The sequence below is a fragment of the Chroicocephalus ridibundus genome, chromosome 18 (assembly GCF_963924245.1).
Source record: "Chroicocephalus ridibundus chromosome 18, bChrRid1.1, whole genome shotgun sequence".
In the NCBI taxonomy this organism is placed as follows: domain Eukaryota; kingdom Metazoa; phylum Chordata; class Aves; order Charadriiformes; family Laridae; genus Chroicocephalus; species Chroicocephalus ridibundus.
Window position 1 is genome coordinate 4,249,085 of NC_086301.1, and position 23,818 is coordinate 4,272,902.

Consider the following 23,818-nt stretch of genomic DNA (forward strand, 5'->3'; position numbering starts at 1 on the left):
TTTTGCTTTTTGCTCATACTGCCTGGACTTGCTATTTTACTCACTTCATTTCTTGCTTCTTGCGGGAACAATGCCCTGCTGGATTAATTAATTCTAACAATGACTGTCCTGCTAGCTTAACGTAAACTGGTCTGATCTCTCAGGAACCAGGCCAGTATCATAAACCTGACCGCTATCTATTTCTTCTATACAGGCTTGACATTATTATTAACCACAGCATTTACTTTAATTGCGTAAGAAAAATTTACCCTCGTGGCCCATATACTTCAGTTACTCTTATGGATTCTATAACTGCAGTATCTAAGTGTCTTAACATAGTTTTCTTAATAATGTTGTTCTCCAACACAATATACAGAAAAAAAATATTCTATTTTGTAGATTGGGATCTTGGGCATAGAGAAACCATGCATGAAATTCATCTTACCTCCCTGTAAATATCCCCAAGTTAGACCTCTAAGTCTGAGCTGGTCTGTGGCTCCCTTTGCACTGAGGCTCAGTGCAGAGAAACAGGCACCTCCATAAAGTGAGTCATCTGACCCATCTAAGATGTCTATCTCAGGACTAGATGAATCAAATTCTGGAGGAGGGAACCTCCAAAAGGTGCCTGCTCAGGCAGCAAACTAGACTCCTGAGGCTGAGGTGATTAATCCTACCGAAGAGCATTGTTCAGAATCATGCACACAAAACCTGTGGCGGAGTGGAAAGAAGTGATTTTAGTCCAGCACACAATACACCTCAGAGTAAACAGATGCCAAAGCCTCCAGAGAGCTGAAGTCTCTCACACACGGTGCTCTGACCCAGCCCAGGCCATGCTTCCCATGTGAGACAGCCTCCTTTCCTATCCAAAGAGTCATCTTGTCCTTTAGAAGCTGCGAGTAGTCAACACTACCGCTGACTGCAAAGCGAGTTGCTGATGAAAACCAGCTCACATCTTTGCATATCAAACTTCAGGCAGCCATGTGTGAAACTTTTGGCCTTGTGGTATCAGGTGACAGTGACTAGTTTCCATCTTCCTTTGAAGATGCCACAAATAGTCTAGGAGGATTAGTGAGTAAACGGGCTGACACCATCAGGAGATCAGAGCTGCTCAACAGATTACGGTTTTTCTTTGCATGATGCCATTGCAGAAGTTAGGCTTGGCCAGGGACAATAACATGTTCTCCTTTAAAACAGGGGACCGCTGTAGCCATTTCCAAGGAAAGTTACTGATAGACATTTAATACATGTGGATTCCTCAAGCTCCAGTGAAGAGGTTACAGAATTATACCCACTGATCTTTCCCCCACCTTTTAACTTGATCCTGTTCATGTTAGGAAATACAAAGAAAACAATGTGGCCAAATCCCAGTATTTCTCACCACCTGTATTTTTTCCTGTGCATTCTCATGAACAGCTTTGAGAGCAGGGTGTCACTGAATCAAACCTGTAACCCCCCCAGCAGTGTCTCTGCCTTGTCTTCACAAGTAACAGCAACAAGGAGAACTGCTCTTTCAGATCAAGCACAAGTAGGTAAACCAAAAATAGTCACTAACGGCTAGAGCTGTGTAAATTCCAGGTCCCAATAAGAATTTGGTTCAATTTTTAACAGGGCACTTAGATATAAGCACACAGTCATGTTTTTGCTCGCTCTAAAATAATCATCCCCCCTTTCCCTCCTGGTTATCAAAGACACAACTGGAATCAAAGAGGGAAGAAGGAGTAAATACCTAGAAAAGCTTTCCAACAGCAAAGAGTGGGAAGTGGCAGGAATTCCTTGAAGGTAAAGCTTTACTGGATAAAGCACAAAGTGATGCATTATAAGGAGAACTGTTCACACCTTGCTAAGGTTAAAGGTCTGGTATGGGAGTGCTCCTTCACTTCATTCATTTGTCCTTCTCTTTCTCCCCCAGACTCTGCAAGTGATCTATCCTTACACCCCTCAGAATGATGATGAACTCGAGCTGGTCCCAGGGGACTTTATTTTCATGTCCCCAGTGGAACAAACCAGTACAAGTGAGGGCTGGATTTATGGCATTTCCCTTGCAACTGGCTGTTCTGGGCTACTGCCTGAAAATTACATCACGAAGGCGGATGAATGTGGGACCTGGGTGTTTCATGGGTAGGTAAAGCTGCTCAGTCCAGTTTCCATCACTGTAAAACGGGGGCTCAGCACTGGGATTTCACCTGGGTAAGTGAAGAGTCTCCCAGGGCTGCTGAGAAGGTCACTTGGGGAAAATGTACTGGCACACAAAGCCCCGTCTCATAAGCAAAGGAAGAGCAGATGCTATCCCTGTGCATGGGATTAGAGGATGAAGTGATTTATTTAGCCAAAATGTTACAGCAACTATTACTCATAGAATCACCACTGCTGGTTAATGGAGCCGGAGCAGATGGCCGCTGTAGAGCCACTGCTGTGTAGACACCTCTGTGCTGGGACTAGGATCAGAAAGGTTTAAATTTGAGCATTAATTTGGGAAGAGAGATCTGCTGTATATAATTCCCTGGGGAAAGGGACTTGGGATCAGCAATGTTTCTTAAGATACTTAGCAAGATTTTCAGAAGCGCCTACTTGCCTGCCTGCCATTGGCTTCGATAAGAATGCAGACCTTACCTTCTGAATAAGGTTATGCCTTATGCCTCTTGATTTTTATGGGAATTAGTTAAACAGCAATAAAACACTAGTGCTTGAGGGGTGGGTCTTGGCACTCCTGCAAGGCTGTCTGCATCTCTAAGCACCCAAACACCTTTGACAAATCTGGAGCATTGGGAGTAGTTTGTATGTAAGAGCACAAGGAGAGGGGAGAGACACGTTCCTGCCTGCTGCCCCTCTGCTAAGCAATGTACAGGTACAGGAGTTTGGTTATGGTCACACCAGTGAGCAGGTTAGTTACAAAGGGGAGGGATGGAGATACAGAAGAAAGCACAGACAGTTTGCATCTCAAATTTCAGTGGGCAAACATGACCTGTGAGGAGAGAGTCTGAGCAGAAAGGGAAAGCATTCGGTAACCCATGTCAGCACGGCACAACCAGAGGAACTGACCTAACTCGGCACTTAATAGAAACAGATCTAACAACTCTTCAAATCAAGCAAAATGCAGGAAACAAAAAAAGCAGAAGGGCAAGCAGTCTTTTTCTTTGCCTGTGACTTTTCAGGCTTAACACATGCAACGTGGTGAATGACAGACAGAGAGCAGGCACAAGGCAATCGTAGCTTGCAGGCTGGCTTCCAGATGCGACTGCCACCAACCACTGCCCTTCCATAAACCAGCTCTGGCCTAGCCCTGAATTCTGTCAGGCAGGGACAAGTATAGCAAGAGATCCTTCATTTACCCCTGCTGTCACAACCATCTATTCTTTTTTTGCCTGCCCTCTGAGAAATTAACACCACTAATAAAGGGCTTTCATCCATATGGTAGCCAAACAGAACAAACCTATCTATACCGAGTCTGTCACCATCAAACTTCAGCTCACCTTTCATTACGAGAAAAGAAAAGCCCTCCAGGAACCAGGGCTTAAAGAAATGAAAATCAAGGCACACAGGCAAAGTCAGTTAGAGAGTTTGCATGAAGACAGGACTTAATCCAGATCCTCCAGCCTCCAATCCAGCAAGACCATCCTTTCTTCCTCTAAAATTTGCCAGCCAAAATGGTCTCAGGTCCACATACACTGACTGCGGCAGCCTGCCTCAGTGGATTCTGCTTTTTTTCCTTCCAGTGCCTGGAAGGGTTTTGAGGCCTAGGGACTAGCATGGGAAAGAATTCCTACGGCAGCAGCAACTAAAAAGAAAGCCAAATGTTTTTAACTCCAGCACCTCTGCCTCCAGACAAGCAAAGAAAGGAAATGCCCCTTCCCTGATTACCGCGAAAGACTATAAATCATGAATTGGAGCATGCAATATGGAGCATTTATCAAAAACATTATTACATACCCAGAAACAGTCTTGTTTTACACAACAGCCTCCCGCAGGGAATGTTACAGAATGTCATTTGGTCAAAACAATATAGCAAGCTAAAAGTAAGCCCCACTGCCATCTAGGCCACGGTATTCATGGTAGGATCTTTGTGGCAAGAGACGAATGGTGCACAGATACCTTCATTTCATAGACCTGAAAGTGAGCATGGCAGTACTCACCAGGAGTGCAGGAGAATCGCCATGGTGCAGGAGATGGGACCCAGATCAGGGTGTTGGACCAAGGCTGCTGCTGGCAAGCGATGCTGTGATCCTGGGGGTTGGTTTGTGCTGCCTCTGTGTATGCTGTGTATGCTGCCATGTCCTGTTTCATCCCTGCAGAGTATGAAAAAGAAATAACAGCCATGGAGCTTTCCCTCCTAGTCACAAGAGACTGCATTCTTCAAGTGAAAAATCATACATTATTGAGATCGTCACGAAAATACAGCTCACTCTGGGCTGCAGCACCCTGGCTATACCACGCAAGAGATATGACAGGCAAAATGCTATTTTGGGATATTTGATCAAATCTTTAATACAGCAAAATTAGATTGCTAGCTCCTGCACATTTCACCTGAAAAAGGTTTCCCTGTTGCACTGCTCAAGTGAGGCAGTAGCTGAACTGTGGCCTTTGCAGGACATGCTTTTTATGGCTAATATCTAAATAGTGCCTCAAAAGCCCTGCCCAGCACACAGACCTTCCTGGCTAACACTGTACAAACATACAACATAAAGATGTCCCTACCCTATAGTAAGGTCTCTACCTCAGCTGCAAACCAACAGGCTGCCATCACTAAAAAGAAAAGCCTGATGATCTATTTAATAGGGGAGAACAGGCTTTGCCTTCGGGGCAGAGTGACTGCCCATGAAACCAGGTTGTGTCTTGAGAGACTCCAGGTCTGAATCCTTTCACTCTCTACTAAAAATAGGAATGGTATCACTTCTATTCTGCAAACCCCAAGGATTTTCTGTACACCTAAACTACATTTCTTTGCTGGCTGTGGCACATCCCTTCATGATTTCTTCTTATGCCAAGGACTGGACCTGCTGGTAACAGTGAGGAGAAACTTGTTTCAGCATCCCACACAACACAACCCAGATCCTAAGTCTGTGTAACCCGTTCTTGCCATCCCCTCAGTGAGAGTATGCAAATGAAAAATAACCTTTCTGAAACAAGCCCTGGACCCTCCTTAGGGGAGGAACTGGTTGTGTTTGTATCAATGTCAGGAGATCTGTTCTGACTGAGCCTAGGAGAGGACCTGGCCATTGGTATGTTAAAAACAAAATACTTTTTCCCCTGTATAGTATCAAGGTGGAAATCCTCTCCTGGTAGCAGTAGAAGCTACTGATGAGCTGAAGCTACTTGGAATGAATCCAAACTACAGATCCAGTATTAAAAATATATAGATATATATATGTATATCCACCCTAAAAGCCCCAGCAAACTGCTTGCAGGGTATTTTCTAAGTTGCCTTTCGTGCCTGAAAATTAGTGGGCTACCCAGTCAAAAGAAGAAACTCTCCACCCTCAGCACATGGAACCCAGAGGAGGTGGGAAGCCCAGCGAAGGTATAAGAATTTACTTGCCCCACAGAAGCCACAAAAAACAAGCATTCAAGGCCACGGAGCTCTCCACCTATGCATATAAAGGCATACAGCAGAAGTCAGTGTGCTATCTTTCTATCTGTGGACCCAGCACCACCCTAAAGCTAAAACTTGTGATGGTTCCCTGCACTGCTTTTCCATTACCAGCAGAGACAGAAATAGTCACCTCCTCTGCCCCAAAATGGATAGAAGCACTGTAGATATTACACAGCCATCTATTTCAGCTCCCTATGAGATGCCAAAGCTATTCCTTGCCCCTTTAATAAGCCTGCAAAATCAGACTTGGCACAAGTACCAGAGGGAGGAAAAACAGCCCTAATTTTTCAAGCTATATTTGGGCCTCAGTAGGTTTTTTTCCACTCTGTCTTCCTCCTGTTCTGCAACAATGGCTGGTTCATTTTCTCCAGGGATCCCTCTCCTCTAGACAATGATGAGTGATGCAGCAGAGGAGCCTTTTCCTACCCAGAGCTGAGGACCAGCGCTGTTATGCCATGACCCTTTCTCCATCCTCTGCTGCAGCACCTCCATTCTTCAAGGGGCCTTTCCTGCCTGGGAGAACATTACCTCCAGGGACACACAGTACCACTGACAGACCACTAAAGGCAAGGCATCATGCAGAAGACAGTAGATGTTGTTGTCTGCCTTCAGTCCCCGTTTGCCAAGCAGAGGAACCACAAGCCTTTGGGAAAAGCTTCCAAACAATGACCTATGCTTAGAAGATGACTAAGCTGAAATAGCTTCAGCAGTTTCTGTTTTCCAGCAACATCAAGGAGATACCACTGAAGTCAGACTGATGGCTCTCCTCCAGACACAGCAAGATAGTATGCCTTTGCCTCATCATCATTCGCAGCGAATCCTAGCATCTATAAATAGATAGTAAAGCATTCCTGGCCTTTTAATAAGGGCTTGGAGAGAAAGAAAGTCTCAGAAATTGTGCAGCAGCTCCTGAGGGCAAAGGGAAGAAGGGTAACCAAACAAATCCTTAGTATCCTGCAGGCCAGTGTCCTTAAAAGACCATCATATGGGCAAAGCAGGAAAGGGCTGAGACAGGATGAGGGACTGGAAGCTGCAACACAGAACTAAAGGCAAAGAGCCACTTTGTACAGCAACAGCGATGGGTCCTAGCTAAGAAATTCAGATTCTTCTCATATTGAGATATTCAAGTTTTCAGGTCAGTGAGGATGTATCTGCGCTAGCTGCACCCACACTCCAAGCTGACCACTTAATTCAGTGATAAATGTCTGTTTGTGCTCCCTGCTCAGGCTTAGCCGCCCTGGGCTTGGCACACGCGAATGCACTCAGGCAGCTTTTGGATCAGAGTTGGCCTTATCCTGCCAGCTGGAAGTGTGGTGTGACTGTACTTCTGCCTGCAATATATTGCACGCATATATTCTGAGGAGGAGGGTTAGACAAGATTTTTCACCCTACCACCCAGTAATATTTCCCTCAGCCTATCCACAAAGCTCTCCTGCCTACATTTAACTCTTCTTCAAGATTCACCACCCCTGTTGTGCCTGAGAGTCATACCATGCCTAACTCAGAGATGTTTCCTGCCCCGACCTCTGATGCTCTATCTGCATTTGGGCAGTGAGGGGAGCAGTTCCTTGGAGCAAGCCCGGCCCTTGTTGGGAGCTCACCATGAGTAAAGTAAATACAATTACGAGAATCGGTAATGCTAGAAGGTCAGGTCTGAAAGAGTAAGAGCAACAGGCTGGAGAGGTTATTTGCTGACAGAGGGCTGTACCCACGGTGGCTGTTGGATGGGGATCAACAGTGCTGTCCCCAGCACAGCAGGTTCCCACCTCCTGCTCCCCTTCCCTGTCAGCACTCCTCTGCATGGCATCTTCACTGACCGAATAAGCCAGTAGCTCGGTCTCACCCTTGCACCCTAATTCCACCAGATAAGGGACCAACATCGGGACCAACAGTGGGGCATTTTTTTCTTCTTTAAACTGGTGCAAATCATATGATCTCACAGAAGATCAGTTCTTTACAAAAATGCAGATAACCTATTTTTGTTCCATTGGTAGAGGCACTTGATGTTATTTTAACAGCTATGAAACCCCTCTGAGATTTTGTCCTAACTAGGTGCTAGTCAGGAAGCAACCTCTGACATATTTAAGGCACTGAAAAGTGCAAGCAACAGCAACTATTTCTGTCAAAGTACATGACCATATACATTATTTGACAATGGGGTTTTTTTCATGACTAAGCAAACATAACCCATACAACGCAACTGAATCAGCAGAGGGTCACTGCAGATTCTGTAATTGCCTGTCAGAGTTTACTCCTGAGGGTCGTGGTTACAGTCCTTGAACGCCTGGGCATGAGAGCTTTATTCAGAGGCACCATCATTAGATAAGCCCCTTGAGGGAGAATGCGATCTATTATATCCCTTTGGCTACACTTACCAGGAAGCACTGGTGAGAATAAATTCCCACTGTAGATGGGAAACGGAATAGACAGCACTGAAAAATGTAGAAACAACAACTCAGACTGAATATGCCCTGTCCCTACCAGGGGATACAAGCTGTTTTGTGCACAGAAACCCTGAAAACTGTCCAGCATGAGAGGCAGGGCTGTGCTCCAGCTTTCTACTGAAGCAATAGCTTATGCTACAAAGGTGAGAGAAAACTCCCTGTAGCCATTAATTTCCAAACTTTGGTCCACAAGACCATCGTAAATAACGTGCAGCTGGTTCCCAGATGATGTTAGTGAGTACCCTGTGGCTCTGAGGAAGGTCTTGGCATTTTCCATGAGAATATTTGAGGGCTGACAGAGCCTCACAGACCAAAGTTTGGGAACTGTTGTTCTGTGAAACTGTTTCTAAGGAAACAGAAAGCCTGATGAGATGGGATTTGTCCCTTCATGTGTATACATCACCTAGCAAGGTGCTCTCTAGGCAGCACTAAAATACAAATAATAACATAATAACATGACAACAGTAATTATCATCAGTTCCTGAAGACTACAGAAATGTCCTTATTGCAGCCTGAGTGCATGAAGTCCAAAACATACCCAAAGCCAACATCCTTCTATTTTTGGCAGGTCCTACTCAATTCTGAATACTACGTCTTCCCCGTCCATCCAAGCCTTCACTGACGGAGCTCTGGAAAGAAGACAGCAGGAAGACCAAGGACCCGGGGACGCGGGGCCACTCACTATCATCTGCCAGAACGTGCAGGTAGGGACCCACGCACACATAGAAATCACACACAGTTTTAGTGGCCAGTTTCCAGCAACTGGGTTTTCCCCAACAACTTATCCTCTGGTCTCCCTGCACTGCCTGCGTCAGAAGTTACAAGTTAAAGTTCTCTACAACCTTTTGAATGACACAATTAACCACAGGCACAGAAGACATTGCTGTCACCAAACCTACTCTTAGCAGGGGGCAGCAGGGCCCCATCCTCTGCTCCCTTTAGTAGCTTTATACCAGCATAAATTTACCAACTTCAGAAGAGTTTCCTGTACCCGCATTTACACAAGGGTGAAGCAAGCGGTACCTGGTCCTGACTCCCGTTAGTAAATCAGCTCTCAGAAAAACCCTTGCACTTTGATGAAGGTCAAACATCCTGTAATTTTTCTTCCAGCCCCTGAGAATAACCAGCCAGCCAGGGCCTCAGAAACGCTGCCTGTTCGTCTGCAGACACGGGGAAAGGATGGATGTCGTTTTTGGGAAGTACTGGTTGTCACAGTGTTTTGATGCCAAAGGTGAGTTGGCTCCCACCGGTCCCCTGGGCTCCAGGTTTAGATGAAGGAAGGAGAGCTGCAACTGCCTGGGGCAAAGCTTAGATGGAAGCTGTGATTTCCTAACACAAAACATTGGTTTGAGCAGCTACCAGCTGCAGAGCACCTCAGTGCAGAGCTCTGCCATGGCAGAGCTGTGAGACACAAGCCAGGGAATAAATACTACATTTGCTAATATTTGGAAAACTATTGCAAGAAAAGATTCCATCAAAGTAACATTGCCAAAGAGCATTTTCATGGAAATGAAGTGATGGCATTGGTAGTCAGTGTCCAGTGCAAACATCGACTACAGTCAGAAAAAGCCTCTTTTGCCTATTTGGCTCCCAGTCCTAAAAGAAATAACAACACTACAGGTATATTTCAGAGTGCCTTTTGGCGCATAAATTGCAATTTGCAACCCAGTAATATGCTTGAGTTTCAAACTATAGTTAACAGACTATAACTTCAGGCACTATTGGCATTAGAGCTGATTGGGAATATATCAAAAGTCTTTTTGCGATTAAAAAAATGCCAATATCTTGTAGCCAAAATCATTGGGAAAAAGGACGACTTTACAACTACTTTCTTTCTAATTTATATTTGAAGAGCTCTGACATTTTAGGCTCCTGTAAAATTGTCACATTTGAGGTTTCATTTGTTGTAGGATGGAAATTACTTTCCTTTGGGGCATTAAATGTGTCCTAAAGATAACTTTTAAAACAACTAGCAACATTCTCTGATGATTTTGGACTGATACTTAATTTTTTCAGATTCCTGATAGTTCTACAGGGGAAAAACTGCCTGACAGCCAGGTGTAGGCATCGCCTGCAAGGTGCAGACGTTGTGGTGAAAGAGGGTAGAAACGGGTGATACCCTCTGCCTCTCGAGTAATTCCAGCAACTGCTTCTAACCTTTCCCTCACAGGAAGGTATATGCGTAGTAACCTGAATATGCCTCACAGCTTACCTCAAAGAAGCGGCGGTTTCAGGGATTATGAAAAAGATGCGCCAATCACCGTGCTGGGCTGTACACAAGCAAGGCTTGTTGGTAAGTCGTCCTCAGCAGAGGAGAGCTTGCCCGGGAAGCTTTGCTAACGTGGATGAATCAGGTGCCCTGAACTAACAGGGTTTAGATGTTTCAAGAACCTTTGCAAAGTCCCTTCACCTTCCCTGGCAAGCCCCCCCTTTCAAAGGAAAACTTGTCTCCTTCAGCTGCTACAGCTGAAGAAAAGACAAGGCACAAAATCCAGGACGTGGTATGAAATCAGAGCCATCAGCATTCCCTACCACCCTGTAAACGTGCCACACTGGAAGACGCTGTTATTACCAATGTTGGTGAGAAATGCAGCAGCATGATGCTCACCTCGTGCAAAATATGCATTTTCCTTGATTATACAATCTTAAATTTAGACCTGCAGTTTTCTACACTAATATACTTTTATCAGCCTGTCTGGCTTTACGTTTATTTGGCAAAAACACATTTCAAATTATTTCCAGTGTTCTCCCCCCCTTCCCCGATCCTTGTCGCTGACTTCTGAGCCTGTTGGTTTGTGTATACACAGAAAATTATTCTGTAGTCAAAGAGCACATATTGAACATTGTGATTAGGGGAGCCCAGCCCCTTAAAGACATGAGCTTCAGAGAGCAGTACTTAACATTTTCTCCAATTCAAATCCTTTAGAGTACTTCATGTTGGTCACATTCAAACTAGGGCAGCTAAAATTATACTTGCTTTTTAAACAAAAATAAATCACTGTACAACAGCAGGATGCTCAGACTCCCGGCCACATGGCATCGGGGTTCGCAATATGCACGTAACAGAAGGTGACTCTGGGAGCAATCACGGCACACTTTGCTGCTATCATTAAATGGGTCCGAGTACGCAACTGCATACGTGACCCAGATGCCACCAACCTGCCAGCGCGGGTGCAGCGTGCCAGCCATCTGCAGACAACCGCTCCCCGCCGCAGCGGCTCAGGCTCGACCTTGACAATTGCCGGAGCTGTAATTCCTCTGACGACTAAAGCATCCCCGTGACGGAGGGCTGTTAGATGTGCCACTCCTTCTAAATTACACCACTTCTCTCAAGAGATTTATTGATCAGTTTGACACGGTTACAGCCATCATTAAACATATGAAGTCAAGGTTAATAACCCCTTCTTGCTCCCACTTCTTTGTCCTGCCTCTTCAAATATAACAAAAATATAACTCTTACTACAAGTCTGTGCAATGCTGAGCAGATTCCTGTTCTCATTTGGTTCCCTTAGGCATTGCAAGAATATTAATAACCCTAATAGTGGAGTTGATTCTTATCTCATTTTCAGTGATCTTCCACCTGTGTAATGAAATGGTAATTTATGCTAGCGCAGAATCAAGCCAATTGAATTAAGTTGGGTTTGAGTTAAGTTGAATCATTCTGATTTATGGCTTATAAATGAAATTAAATTAAATTCAAGCTCTCTACAATTTTTCTCAGCACATGTTTGCTTTTTTGGCTAAATCTAAGAGAAGCAGAAACTGAGCAAAAGCTGCTGTGATTTCTTTGCATATGGGTTAAGTACCTAGGCGCACATGGAGCAACGCATACAGAACAATGTATCCCGGTTCCACAGCTGTGCACATCACAGCGCCCAACACACCGCTGAAATAAAATATGACGGGTACACGTATTTCCCCAAACACAAGCAGTGCAGCCGGGAAGCTGCTTTAGCTCCTTGCCAGGTTGCAGATACAGATACCCTGCATGCTGCTGTTGCTGTTACATTGCCATTTGTCCGTTTTTATTCATGGGTTGAAACTTGCTTGCAGGTGAAGCCTTGCTAGAAACTAATACCATCGTAGACTACATCTACAGCTCCCCATCCCTACGTTGTGTACAGACAGCGCACAATATCCTGAAAGGTAAGAACGCAACGAGCAGGAAAGGCTGCATTCTCCTCACTTTCTGGGAAAAACACTGCCAATCAGATAAAAGAGAGCCTGCCATGGGAGACCCAAGTAAATGGTAATTTGGGGTGAGGACTATTTCCATGGGAGTATACTTCCCATTAGCGCAACACTGTCCATAAGTAGCCCTTCTCTAATTGCATGGTGTGATGAGTGCTTAGGCAAGCAGCATGCTGGCCGTAACACCAGCTGCCGGCGAGGGTGGGGTTTATTGCCCCCCCTGCAGAAACCAGATGTGGGTTTGGGGCAGGTGGACACCTCCAGCTCAGCATGCCCCGCACCCTTGCCTGCTCACGCTCCTGCAGCTGCTCGTTGCACGCTCCCACCGCAATTGCTACCAGCGAGAAACTTGCTACCCCCAGTAAGAGTAATTCACTGCATAAACTGGGAAGGGAAATAGCAATAAAGGCATGAGACACCCTGGCATTGGAAACAGTTGAAAACCAGCTCCAAAATACAGTCACGCCTAGGTTCAGTATATTGCATATAGCTGCCACCCAGAGGTTTATGTTCCTTGGCATATTATATGCTAAATACATATATCAAATGCTTCATCTTTCATACCTACTATTGATCAACTGACAACTTAGAGAGAAAAAAATATAATTTACAATCAAACTTAAGTATTAAAGCTGCAAAGTCTTGCTGCTTTCCTCCCCAGCTACTTCCAGTGATATCTGGTCTCTTTTCTCCCTTTTCCAGGTATGCAACAAGAGAACAACCTGAAAATTCGAATAGAGCCGGGCTTGTTTGAATGGACCAAGTGGGTCTCTGGGAACACACTACCTGCCTGGATACCCCCCGTGGATTTAGCTGCAGCTACTCTAAGCGTCGATACAACCTACAGGTAGCAGAAAGGGGGGTGACAGGGTCTTGCATTGCTTTTTGGCGTTCTTTTTGAAAAGTAACACTTTGCTGAGTTTTAAAATTTAAGCAGTGACTGGAAGAGCTGCTGAGGCTCCTAGAATAAACTTAGGGCAGGCTCGAGGCTGCTGCATTGAACATGACCTGAGAATGGCTTTTTATAAACCAAATTTCCCAGACCACCAGCAAGGTCCAGCTATATTGCTGATCATGGAGGTCCTCTTTCCAGTATTCCTTCCACCCTGAGCATCTTTCAGGTGTCCAGGAAACCCTCAAAGTATTTTTGTTTGTTTTAACCCTTTTCTTAAAACTTAGAAGCTTGGTCTGAGCTAACAGAACTTGTTTTGCTGACTCAGTTCCCTGACCATCATGTTCACGGACTAAACTAGACCCTGGGCTCATTTGCACCCACCCTTCCCTTCCCCAGAGAAAAAGCTTGTCTGTCTGTCTATTATGATTAGTATGGTGATGGACCTTAATCGTAAGTTTTGCATCACCCTGGGGAATATGTTTGCATCTGTCAGGAATCCAGTGTCTCCTGTGACATCAAAATTCAGAGGTTTTCTATCAAAGAGCTAACCACTAAGCGTTTACCACTTCTCAGCAATTACATTTGAAAAGTTTTTAATGGAAAAAATTGCAGGTTTCTGATTCACATTTTCATGGTATTCAACCCAAAAACAGTTGGTGAAAGCAAACAAAGTAAACGCCTGGTTAAAAAACATTTGAATGGCAAATGCATAAGCACCACTGATCTTTCCTCCCACTTTGCAGAAAAGGGAAACGCAAAGATAATTCACTCAGCTTTCAGGGTCCCTGACAGAGCTCCAAAAGCGCAGAGCTGACCTTGCCAGAGCTTGGCATTTTTGTCAGTCACCCCTGCGGCTGCACAGACCACTCCTGGTGCCTGCTTAGGCTCCACATCCCAAACTCATGCCCTTGCTGCCAGCCTCTGCTGCTTTCCTTTTCGCCAGCCGCATGGCTATGCCTCTGCGTTCCCAGCAGCATTGCCAGCAAACACTGTGGGGCTGCTGGGAGCAACCTGCAGCCAGGGTCCAGAGGGAAACTTAAGACTCCTCTGACTCCCCGATGAAGCATCGCAGCCGTGGTGCCCTCCAGCCTAACCCACAAATGCTTTTTACTGTAAGCCACCAAGAGAAAGGCTAAATAAAACCCAACAGAAATAGTCATGTGGCAAAGAATAGACAAGAAGATCTGTTCAGGCTTCCTGCTCTCAAATTTATGATTCATTTATACAAGCCAGACTCAAAGAGCTCCCACAAACAAGGAAACTCCAGAAAGGTCACACAGTTCCAGTTTTCCACTGCACCTCACTGCTGAAATACCTGTATTGCTATGACTTCTTGCAGAGACTAGCACTTTCTGTCTCAGTGTGAGACTGATCACCAGCTGCGCAAACTCAGATAAAAACATAACATTTATGATACGCACATCGTATACATACACAGGAGTTCCACCTACGTGTGCTCTGTGACAAATACTTTGTGGCTGGGCTTTTGTGGTTTATGGTATCACCAGAAATGCTGGTGTTTCCCAGTGTCCCAGTGCACCCGTGTGTTTAAGAGCCCTCAAGTGCAATAAGCAGTTGAAACATTAAAAAGAAAAAAAAGAAGACAAACGTAAAGGAAAAAAAACTTATTTTTTTCATAGCTAATTATACCATAAACCACTTTCATTGCATCCTTCCCGCCTGCAGCTAAAATTCCAACTTAGATACTCTGCGGATATCTAAATAGAAGTCCTTACACTGTATTTATCCCTGAAAGGGTATCACATGGCTAGCACTGAGCAGAGGAGCTGGACCACAGGAGAGTCTCTGCTTCAGAAAGCACGTGCCTTCTGGGAAGTCCGTAACAAATATTCTCGGCACAAGAAAAGAGCCTGCTCTTGTGTGGTCAGCTGCTGGGGGACTGGGAGACAGCCCTCCTGCTCTCTGTCTCCTCTCACAAGCATAATTCCTGTAGATAGATCAGATCACTGGACGGATGGAAGAGTTAGGTCTTTTCCTTGCACCACAGCATGAAAATACAGCCTTCCACTTGCTATCCCTGGCTTCTCTGTGCACATCCACCTACTCCAGCTGATACAATTGGCCGGAGTCCCACCAGGCAATTCACTGAAAAGCCCTGGCCCGGGAGGAGGCCGGCTAATTCCAGGCATTTCCCAGCAGCGCAGCTTCACAGATGGCCAAAGCAGCAGTTTGCCTCTGTCCTTCACCAGTGAAGCCTGAGCAGTGAAGAGAGCCAGCACCTGCCTTCCCCACGCTCCACATTTCTCCCTGGACCTGCCCAGTCTCCTCAGACAGACACAGATGTTGTCAGCCCAGTCGCTGAGCTGGAAGCCATGGTAGCACAGTGCAGATCTCAGTCTGCAAAGACAGCTTGGGTGATGGCTTGTCACCTTGTCACCTGCTGGGACCGCCTGTCCACAGGCGGCTGCATCAACACTGTCCTTATCCCTCTGTCCCCTCCTGCAGGATACAGATCTTGTTCTCCTGCCACTCGCTAACTTTACATAGGTGGGTGAGCCCTGGAATCTGCCGATCAGAGGGCACAGAACTAAATAAACACAAAGTGGCATTAGTATTGCTGCATGCTGTTGCAAAAGTCACACAAGTATAATCAGCACGTCGTATGCTGCCTCCACCAACACCACCAATTAGAGGAAGCAGTTACCATTTTCCCCAGCTAACTGATATACCTTAATGCAGGAATGGTAAACATCTCGGTCTCAAAGTTTAAAAATCATCATAGCGGTCTTGACACAAGATGCAGTTCTGGGGATTGGGGGAATTAGAAAAGTTAAAGAAACACATACTTGCAGATGAATCATAACTTGCACTTAAAACTTTTTCACTTCTTCCAATTCACCGCACTTGTTTTTCTGCTCACAGACCTCATATTCCTGTCAGCAAGTTAGTGGTTTCCGAATCTTATGATACATACATAAGTAGAAGCTACCAAGTAACAAAAGAAATCATCAGTGAATGTAAAGGCAAAGGTAAGTGCTACAGAGGGGGTGAAAACAAGACAGACTGTCTGGGGTGTGAATGCCAGTATTCCTGACCAGTCTTTCCCCATTCAAGGAGTGAATCCCCATACCTGAATCCCTCATCTCCTCTCACAGAGATATTGGAAACTCCTGGATGTGTCAGAACTATGAATTCAGATACGCTCAGCTTACAAGAAAGGTCCATAAACTTAAGCAGCCCAAGTATTTTAGGGATCCCTACCCAAATGCAAGCTATTTCTCAAGGGAACAAAGAAGCCATTTGTACTCTGCTGTCTGTTACCAGCATCAGATGGGGCACCTTCCATCCCCCATCTGAGCTACTCTTCTGAAATATATTTCCCATAAAGACTGTAGAACATTTCTCTAAACACAATATTGAAATATCTCTAGCTTTTATTTTTCATTCACAACAAAGAAACAGGATGTTTCTGAGTTCTGGTTATTTCACTAATTTCATTTCACTGTTCCGTCTCCACATTGTAAGTGTTTATTTTAATAGTTTGCACACAAAGCTCGATAGCACACTGTGGCATTGGTTGTAAAGGATCTTCGAAATGGAAATCTAAAGCTATCGCTGTGGAAAACCAGCAACTGAAATTAAAGTGCTTGTTTTAATCAGAATTAATTTTGGGGTAGGAGAAAAGCATTTGCTTCACAAGACAGCTGAAATCTCGCTGGAATTCTTGTTTTCTTCTGAAAGCCACTTTAAAACTAAGCAGCACTGAGTTAACCGTTATCCTGAAAATTGATAAATGCTCTAAATACGGTAATAAACCATGCTTTTTTCCCCCTAATACACATAGTTTAATGTGTTGTTGTATGATAAACCGAACCCACTTTGAAAATTTAAATGGTCTGCTTGATCTTGGGCACCAGGTTTAACCTCCCGCCTCAGCCTGCATTTCTCACTTTATTTCAGGAAATAACATCCTGATCGTGGCACACGCATCCTCCCTGGAGGCTTGTACCTGCCAGCTCCAAGGGCTCTCGCCGCAGAACTCCAAGGACTTTGTACAGATGGTCCGAAAGGTAATTACTGCCAAGGAGTAAAGCTCGCTGGCTTTACATACAGAAATGAAATTTGCAATCTGCTTAACCAGGCAGAGGACAATTTGTTCCTCTTGTCTGATCATTCCACCTATTACAGAGTTTCCCGCATTTCAGAAGTCAGGAGAATAAGGCAGATTGGTTTAAAAGGCGTATCTTATCGTGTCACTTCTGTAAGACACATTGTGGGATCAGATGCCCACCTAAAAATGGGCTTGCAGTGACTCTGCTTTATGCTTGGACTGTACAGAGACTCACACAGTGCCCTCCAGTGCCGAAAACACCGTAACCACAGTGAACAGGGCACTTCTGCCCTACACTTCCCCTTTTCATTTCACTCCAAAGAGCTCTTAACCATCAGAGAAAAGGACTGAAAATTATAATGGGGTCTTCTGCCTTCATTCCTTTACTCCAGCCCTGGCTAAGGAGGTGGCATTGTCCACTGCCAGCCTTGCAGATGCTCTCAGGAGTATTCATAGCTGATACTTGATCTGAGGACTATCACCCTCAGACTAGCATCCATATTTCTCCTCCATAGCTATGCTGGCCTTCAGATTTCAGGACCATGTCAGCCAACAGGACATCTTTGGTTTGAACTGGCACATATTTAAACTATGTCACAAGGGTATATAATCTGTCTTTCCCACTGTTTTGCATGTACAATGGTGCACAAAATCTGGCTGTCACGCCCGAGTCCTACAATCCTTCTTTGAAAATGGACTTTGGGGAGACGGAAAGAGAGAGAAGACAGTGAAATGCTTCAGTAGCACAAGAGGACTTCAGCCCTTAGGGAAGCTCCCTCCTTGCACAGCTCGATCCCTGCTCATTGCCTTTATTTCCATCTCTCTTCACACAGATTCCATACTTGGGGTTTTGTTCGTGCGAAGAACTGGGAGATACAGGTGTTTGGCAGCTTACGGACCCCCCCATCCTCCCTCTCACACACGGACCAACTGGAGGCTTTAACTGGAGAGAAACCTTACTACAAGAATAGGCAGAGCTACACAAACAAGGAAAACCCATGGCCTTTCTAAGCGTTTGAGAACGTCTCTTCTTTCTTGTGTTTATTGACAGTGGAAAAATAGTCATAATGTGTTCAGTGGATCACACAAACAGCTGTTCTAGCATATCTCTTATTACAGCCACAGTCATGCAAAAATTCTCATATACAACTAGGCAAATACAAAATAGAATTATTTGAGGGAAAAAATATTAAAATAGAGATTGAAGCTCTTACACTGCAGGGAGTCTCTGTTTAGTCAGTAGCTTGGGAAGATTTTCTCGCCTTGAATGGAGCTCTGATAACACCAGTAACTTTCACTGCCTTTTGCACCACGTTAGACACCACTAGTACTGTGTAAAAGTCGAGCATTCAGGATGCTGGGGGTTTTTTTCACTACTATTTTTGCAAAGCATTAGCAGGCTTGCTCAAGACCATGTGCTGAGACACCCCACACGCACACTTACCACCCCCAAATTCTCAGCACTTTCCATAAAGTGTATGACCAGCAGCTGGAAATGAGAGTTCAGCATTGCCTCTCCAGCATCAGATTATCCCTCTCCTCTATTTGAGCACTGTGTTAGGGGTGGTGTTGGGCATACCATGGGTGCAAAGACTGACTGACGCTGATCTGCGTCAGAAGAAAATTCTGAATTTCACCTCGGTTACAGATAAAGTTTGCACATCAAAAGACAGCACCATTGTGAACAAAGACTAGGACCAGTTTTAAGTGGAGATGAAGTATGCCTTTTCGAACCAAACCTGAAGGATTTAGAAAGTTGGGGTTTGGTTTTTTTTTCCCTTTATTTAGGTTATTGAAATCCACCCTTGTGCACAGACCCAGCCTAAAGTGTTTGTGTCATTTAAATTCTCTTCAGAAGACCTTGAAAAAGGGTTTTCCCTTTTATACTGAGATTTTGTGCTGGTCATTTACACAGTGGTGGCTTTCCGTCCCTTGTGCGCTTTTCCGTCAGCCCTGGTGAGGTTCTGCAGTAAGCAGCTGTCTTCAGGAGCTAATGATGAAATCCAAAAGACGCTGAAATTCAGCCGCCGCTGCATGCTTTGCTTCCTTTTCCTTAATTCCTAAGTGCCATCTGTCATAAAGACAAAGCAGAGCTGAAAAAACAGTGCACTTGGATTTAGGAGCAACATGCTTTGGCCTATTAAGATGCTGTTTATCTGGTGGAGAAAGCGTTATGTTTTGAGGAGAAGGGGAAGAGAAGGGTTTCCATCCGTAGCTAGTATCTTTGAAATCACAAGAAGTGTCCTCTTAGTGCAACAACCTGCAAGATCCCAATACCAGCTGCTTCACAGGAGAATGCAAAATGCACAGCAGTGGGTAGTTTATGTATAAACTGGCCTCAGAGCAGGTTTCTTTAATATTATCTTAAGTCATCAGCCTTGGGTCAAAGAGTTCCTGCAGACATTTGTACAGATTTTATCAGCATAGGCTTACTTTAAGAAGGTACTTAAAAGTGTGCTTAAATGGGATGAAAGAGATTTAGGCATACTCCTTCATTGGTTTGGGCTATAAGTCTGAGTATTCCCATAAATACCATCACAGGCAAGTTCAGAAGTACCAGGAGAGAAATTCTAGCATCCTAGGTACCCCTCTTCTGTCCAGCTTTCCCTCTGCAGAAAGCGTGAGCATCCTCATTTGAAATGTGTGTATGGCACAGAATTTTATGCTGGCCAACTCTGACAAAGGCTTATTCTTCATAGCAAGATCAAAATTTGATTTTGGCTGGGTTTCTTTTAACCTCTCAAGCCTTCAGCAGGACTGGTCTCACCTTCAGTAGGATATGACTGCACTTTCAGCAGTCTGAACAAACACGGAGTGATAAACGGCAATCCCTTCTTCCTAAATGAGGCAAAACACTCAGCAGTTGCAAAGTAACTTCTTAAGGGGTTTTATCTTAGCTTGTCTCTGGGTTTTATTGAGCTTGCCAGGGAGAGTACACCACATTCTGTACAGATTTTGAGTCAGCAGAGAGCTCATCCTGTGCAATATATACATTGTCATGATCCGTAACGATAGTCCATTATTTATACATTTATGACTATGTAATACACAGCAGGCCATTCATAAGTGCATTATTATACCAGGGATGTATGCTGAAAAGTCAGGGAGATAACTTATGAGATGACAGAAGAAACTGCTCCCGTGCAGTTACGCTGCTGTCACTTTAGTTTTTAACTGTAATTTAAACTATTTTTGGCTGCGTACAGTCATTCTGAAGAGCATTTCTGGCTTGTTTTCCTCCATGCTTACTCACTGCAAATTTGCAAAGAGTTTAAAACTAAATAGATGACAATCACACCAAAACTAATTTGCTTATTGATGCACATGTAATTCTCCAGACCGCTTTTTGTTTCACGCTGTGGGCCGGCAAGATGTAATCTGAGGCAACATATATTGCCTATACAAAACAGTGAAGGCTGCTCAGGTCCTACTGCAGTTAAGCGACATTACAAAGAGTTAATTTAGACAGAAGCATGAAAAAGAGGGAACAAAACCTGAATGCACAATTTGAATATTGTACTAGCTGATCTTTGCATATAGTAAGTAATATAGAAAAGGTTGTTCTGTTTGAGAAGGTAGATGTTAAAATAATCTCTTCTTAAAAAAAAAGTATATTTTTGGATGTTTGGGAAAGTATTTTGACAATTGTAGTCTTATCTCAAATTAGATTTTTCAGGTGTCAAGAATCTCAGAAAGAAAAATCTTATTTTCTTCTAGCATTTTGATTTCTCATAGGGATTTTGTGTTAAGTAGTCTGATGTTGATAAGGCTTATTGGGGGGGAAAAAGGGAAAAAAAAAAAAAAAGATGTTCCTTTTAAATTTTAATTGAGATGTTAAGAATACAAAGCAATTGCTGCTTCACTTTCACTCCATTGCTGCTCACTAATGTGTATTTAATGTGTCTTGTCCCAGAAGAACATTAGACCTCATCTATCTAAAGTGTGTGCAAGTCTTTTCCTTGACATTACTGTGAGCTGCATCAGATCCTGACAGTTTAATTAGGGTACAGAAGGTAAATAGGAGGTAAATAGCAGTTCCTAGATTTTTCCCTCTCTTCCTAATTAAGGAATAAAGCTGGAAATCTGCCAAGAATAAGTTCGTCATCCAGCATTTTCATAAACTGCAACCTAAGGGTTGGGCTAGAAAAATACAAGAATCAAAGCGCAGAATCAATTTCTAGCCCAGCAGCAGCTGACAGGATGACGCTTGGGCACCAGAAGGCCAAACCCAAGGTATTTGAAAAAGTTCAGGTTTGATTACCAGTTTTTGTCCTTATCCCCCAAAGAGGGACTTTGTATCTCCCTCTGCTGAAGCGGATGGGAGGGGGCTGCCACGTGCCCTGACCCCAAAGCTTGAGCTCTGCTTGGGGATGCCTTTCTAGGTTAACGCAGGTGCCAATTCTAAAGTTTCATGCATTTCCCTTACATTTAGTGCAGTGACAGCTACAGCCAAATACTTAAATCCTCTAAGCATGGAGCCAGGTTTTCCATGAGAGTAAATACTCAAATCAACAGATCTTTGCTTGTTTATGCAAACGGAGCATCCAGGCCATAACTTCAGAAGAAAAATGTATTTCCCTTTTCACTCAGTCTCAGAACAGTTTCAGAAAGAAGTCAGCTGATGGTAGGAGCCTCCTTCTCTCCTCTGGTGTTAGCTTCTAGTGTCACCCTCATTATGAAAGTGACAATTTACATCATCAAATAAGTGGTTGTTCACAAGAATTCTGCAGGAATTATCATTAGCGACGGCAATGCAAGCGGTAATTCTGCAAAACAAAGAGGGTACAAGGGATGCTAGAGTACTATGTCCCAGAGTATTATTTGGTATCCGCAGCCCTGAGCCCCCCCAGGTAGCAATATCTCAGGGCCGTGGGTACTGTCGTCTTTGACTGTGTGCTGACTGCAGCTCTTGGCAAAAAAGGTCAGAGGATGGGGAGGGGGTGACACTCAGCTTCTCTGCTCAGCTCCTGCACTGGGCTGGATTGGTTGTAAACTTCTCCCTCTGGGTCTCGAGGGTCCTTACAAAGGCCTGATCCAGAGCCCAGGGAAAAAAAGAGGAAGATTTCTCATTATTTCCTCAGGCTTGGGATGAAGTCACGCAAAGCCTGGTCCTACAACAGGCTGCTCCCCCTCACCCGCCACTGACTTAATGAGGAATTTGGAAGACTCATATCTGTGCGGGGCTGAGCCCTTCCAGTCCTGATTTAAGAAATGCATGCAGAAGTAGAGCGAGATTTAGTGTCCGACTGTATCCATGCTCATTTCAAAAAGAAGGACGCTAGATAGTTGAGTTAGGCTGTAGTCAACTAACCCTCATTTAAACCCAGAGCTGGAAATTAGTTTGCGATGCTTCACAACTTAAGATGTATTGAAATTCTGTATGAAAACTATTGCTTAGAGAGGGAGCCTTAAGAGGTTTGGTTTGTGGGTTTTGAATTTTTTTTTAAAAAGAGTGTAATCATAGGGGATATTGTTTGAATTTTAAAAATACATGTGAAATGATGGTGGTAGCAGACATGCTTAAAATGGTGAATGAATTTTAAAAAAATAAAGCAGTAAGCCTGATTGATTGCATACACTCTAAATCGCTACTTACTTCTCACCACTTCCTGAAGTACTTGTTCCCTGGGGAAAATTCATGAACCATACATGCTACATAACAGAAAATATACAGCCAGTTCCTTTCTATTACTTCCCATTAAAATGTATTTTCTGAAGTTTCTCTCTGTGGACATCTCTTAAAACTTGATGTTATCAATGGATACTTTTTTTTTTTTCCATTTTAAACATGTATCATTCTGTTTATTATGTTTTTTAGTGTGAGCAGATTGTATTTATTTGAGAAAAATGTTTGCTGTTTAAAAAAAACAATAATTGTATTGCCAAAAATAGCTGTAATTACCTGTGACATCTGTATTTTTTTATTTTGGGGGGGGGCTGGTTGGTTGTTTTTAATCTCAGTTTCAAGTGCTAACAACTGTTAAAACAACCACTGCATTTTAATTTGCTTATTACATTAAATGGATTTCTCGAAAGTCGGACAAAAATGTCTCGTAGATGATTTAATAAAGATGCCACACAGCCACACCTTGCCCTTCCTATTTAAATTTCCCCCTCAAGTGTGTTGGACTTTGACGGAGTGAATATTCTGACACAGACCTTCAATGAAGTGTCCCTTCAGAGTGGCCTGTGCATTGCTGGGGTGCACCTGAGTGGTATTTTCAGTGGCTCCAGGAAGATGTAGGCAGGAAAAAGCGCTTGTACTGGGCATGTGCCTAGAGAACAGCTGTACTGGGACCTTAAAACAAAAAGGGATCAGGGCTGTTTCTCAGTTGGGGTTGCAGTGCCACCCTCACCACATCCCAGCTGGGGACGCCCACCTGGATGGGGTGTAATTTGAGTTACATTTTTCTTCCCTCCACTAAAGATGAAGTTCACTTATTTGACAGCAGATGGCACAAAACCATCTCAAGTTTGGTTTCCCTTCTACTGCACGGGGACCGAGTTTTCCCTCTGGGTTGGAGGCAGGTGGCTTCCGCGTCTCTGCTGCTTGATGGCTTTTTCCCCCAGAGTTATTTCACTGTCAGGTTTAGATATGCGGAACTGGAAGCACAACTGTTAAACCAAAGTAGTGCTTACCTTTACAACAC

At 44.1% G+C, this 23,818-nt stretch overlaps 1 protein-coding gene across 2 annotated transcripts in view; it reads left to right on the top strand.

Annotated features, from left to right (window-relative positions):
- Positions 1-22,742, top strand: part of UBASH3B (ubiquitin associated and SH3 domain containing B) — a 75,544-nt gene extending 52,802 nt beyond the window's left edge. For both annotated transcript variants that reach the window (XM_063355157.1, XM_063355158.1), the window contains exons 6-14: positions 1,889-2,097; positions 8,579-8,714; positions 9,121-9,241; positions 10,181-10,303; positions 12,064-12,156; positions 12,904-13,048; positions 15,980-16,086; positions 17,018-17,127; positions 18,002-22,742. In XM_063355157.1, the coding sequence (XP_063211227.1) occupies positions 1,889-2,097; positions 8,579-8,714; positions 9,121-9,241; positions 10,181-10,303; positions 12,064-12,156; positions 12,904-13,048; positions 15,980-16,086; positions 17,018-17,127; positions 18,002-18,139 (1,182 nt within the window). In that variant the 3' untranslated portion in view covers positions 18,140-22,742. The remainder of the gene's footprint in view (positions 1-1,888; positions 2,098-8,578; positions 8,715-9,120; positions 9,242-10,180; positions 10,304-12,063; positions 12,157-12,903; positions 13,049-15,979; positions 16,087-17,017; positions 17,128-18,001) is intronic.
- The last annotated feature ends 1,076 nt before the right edge of the window (positions 22,743-23,818 follow it).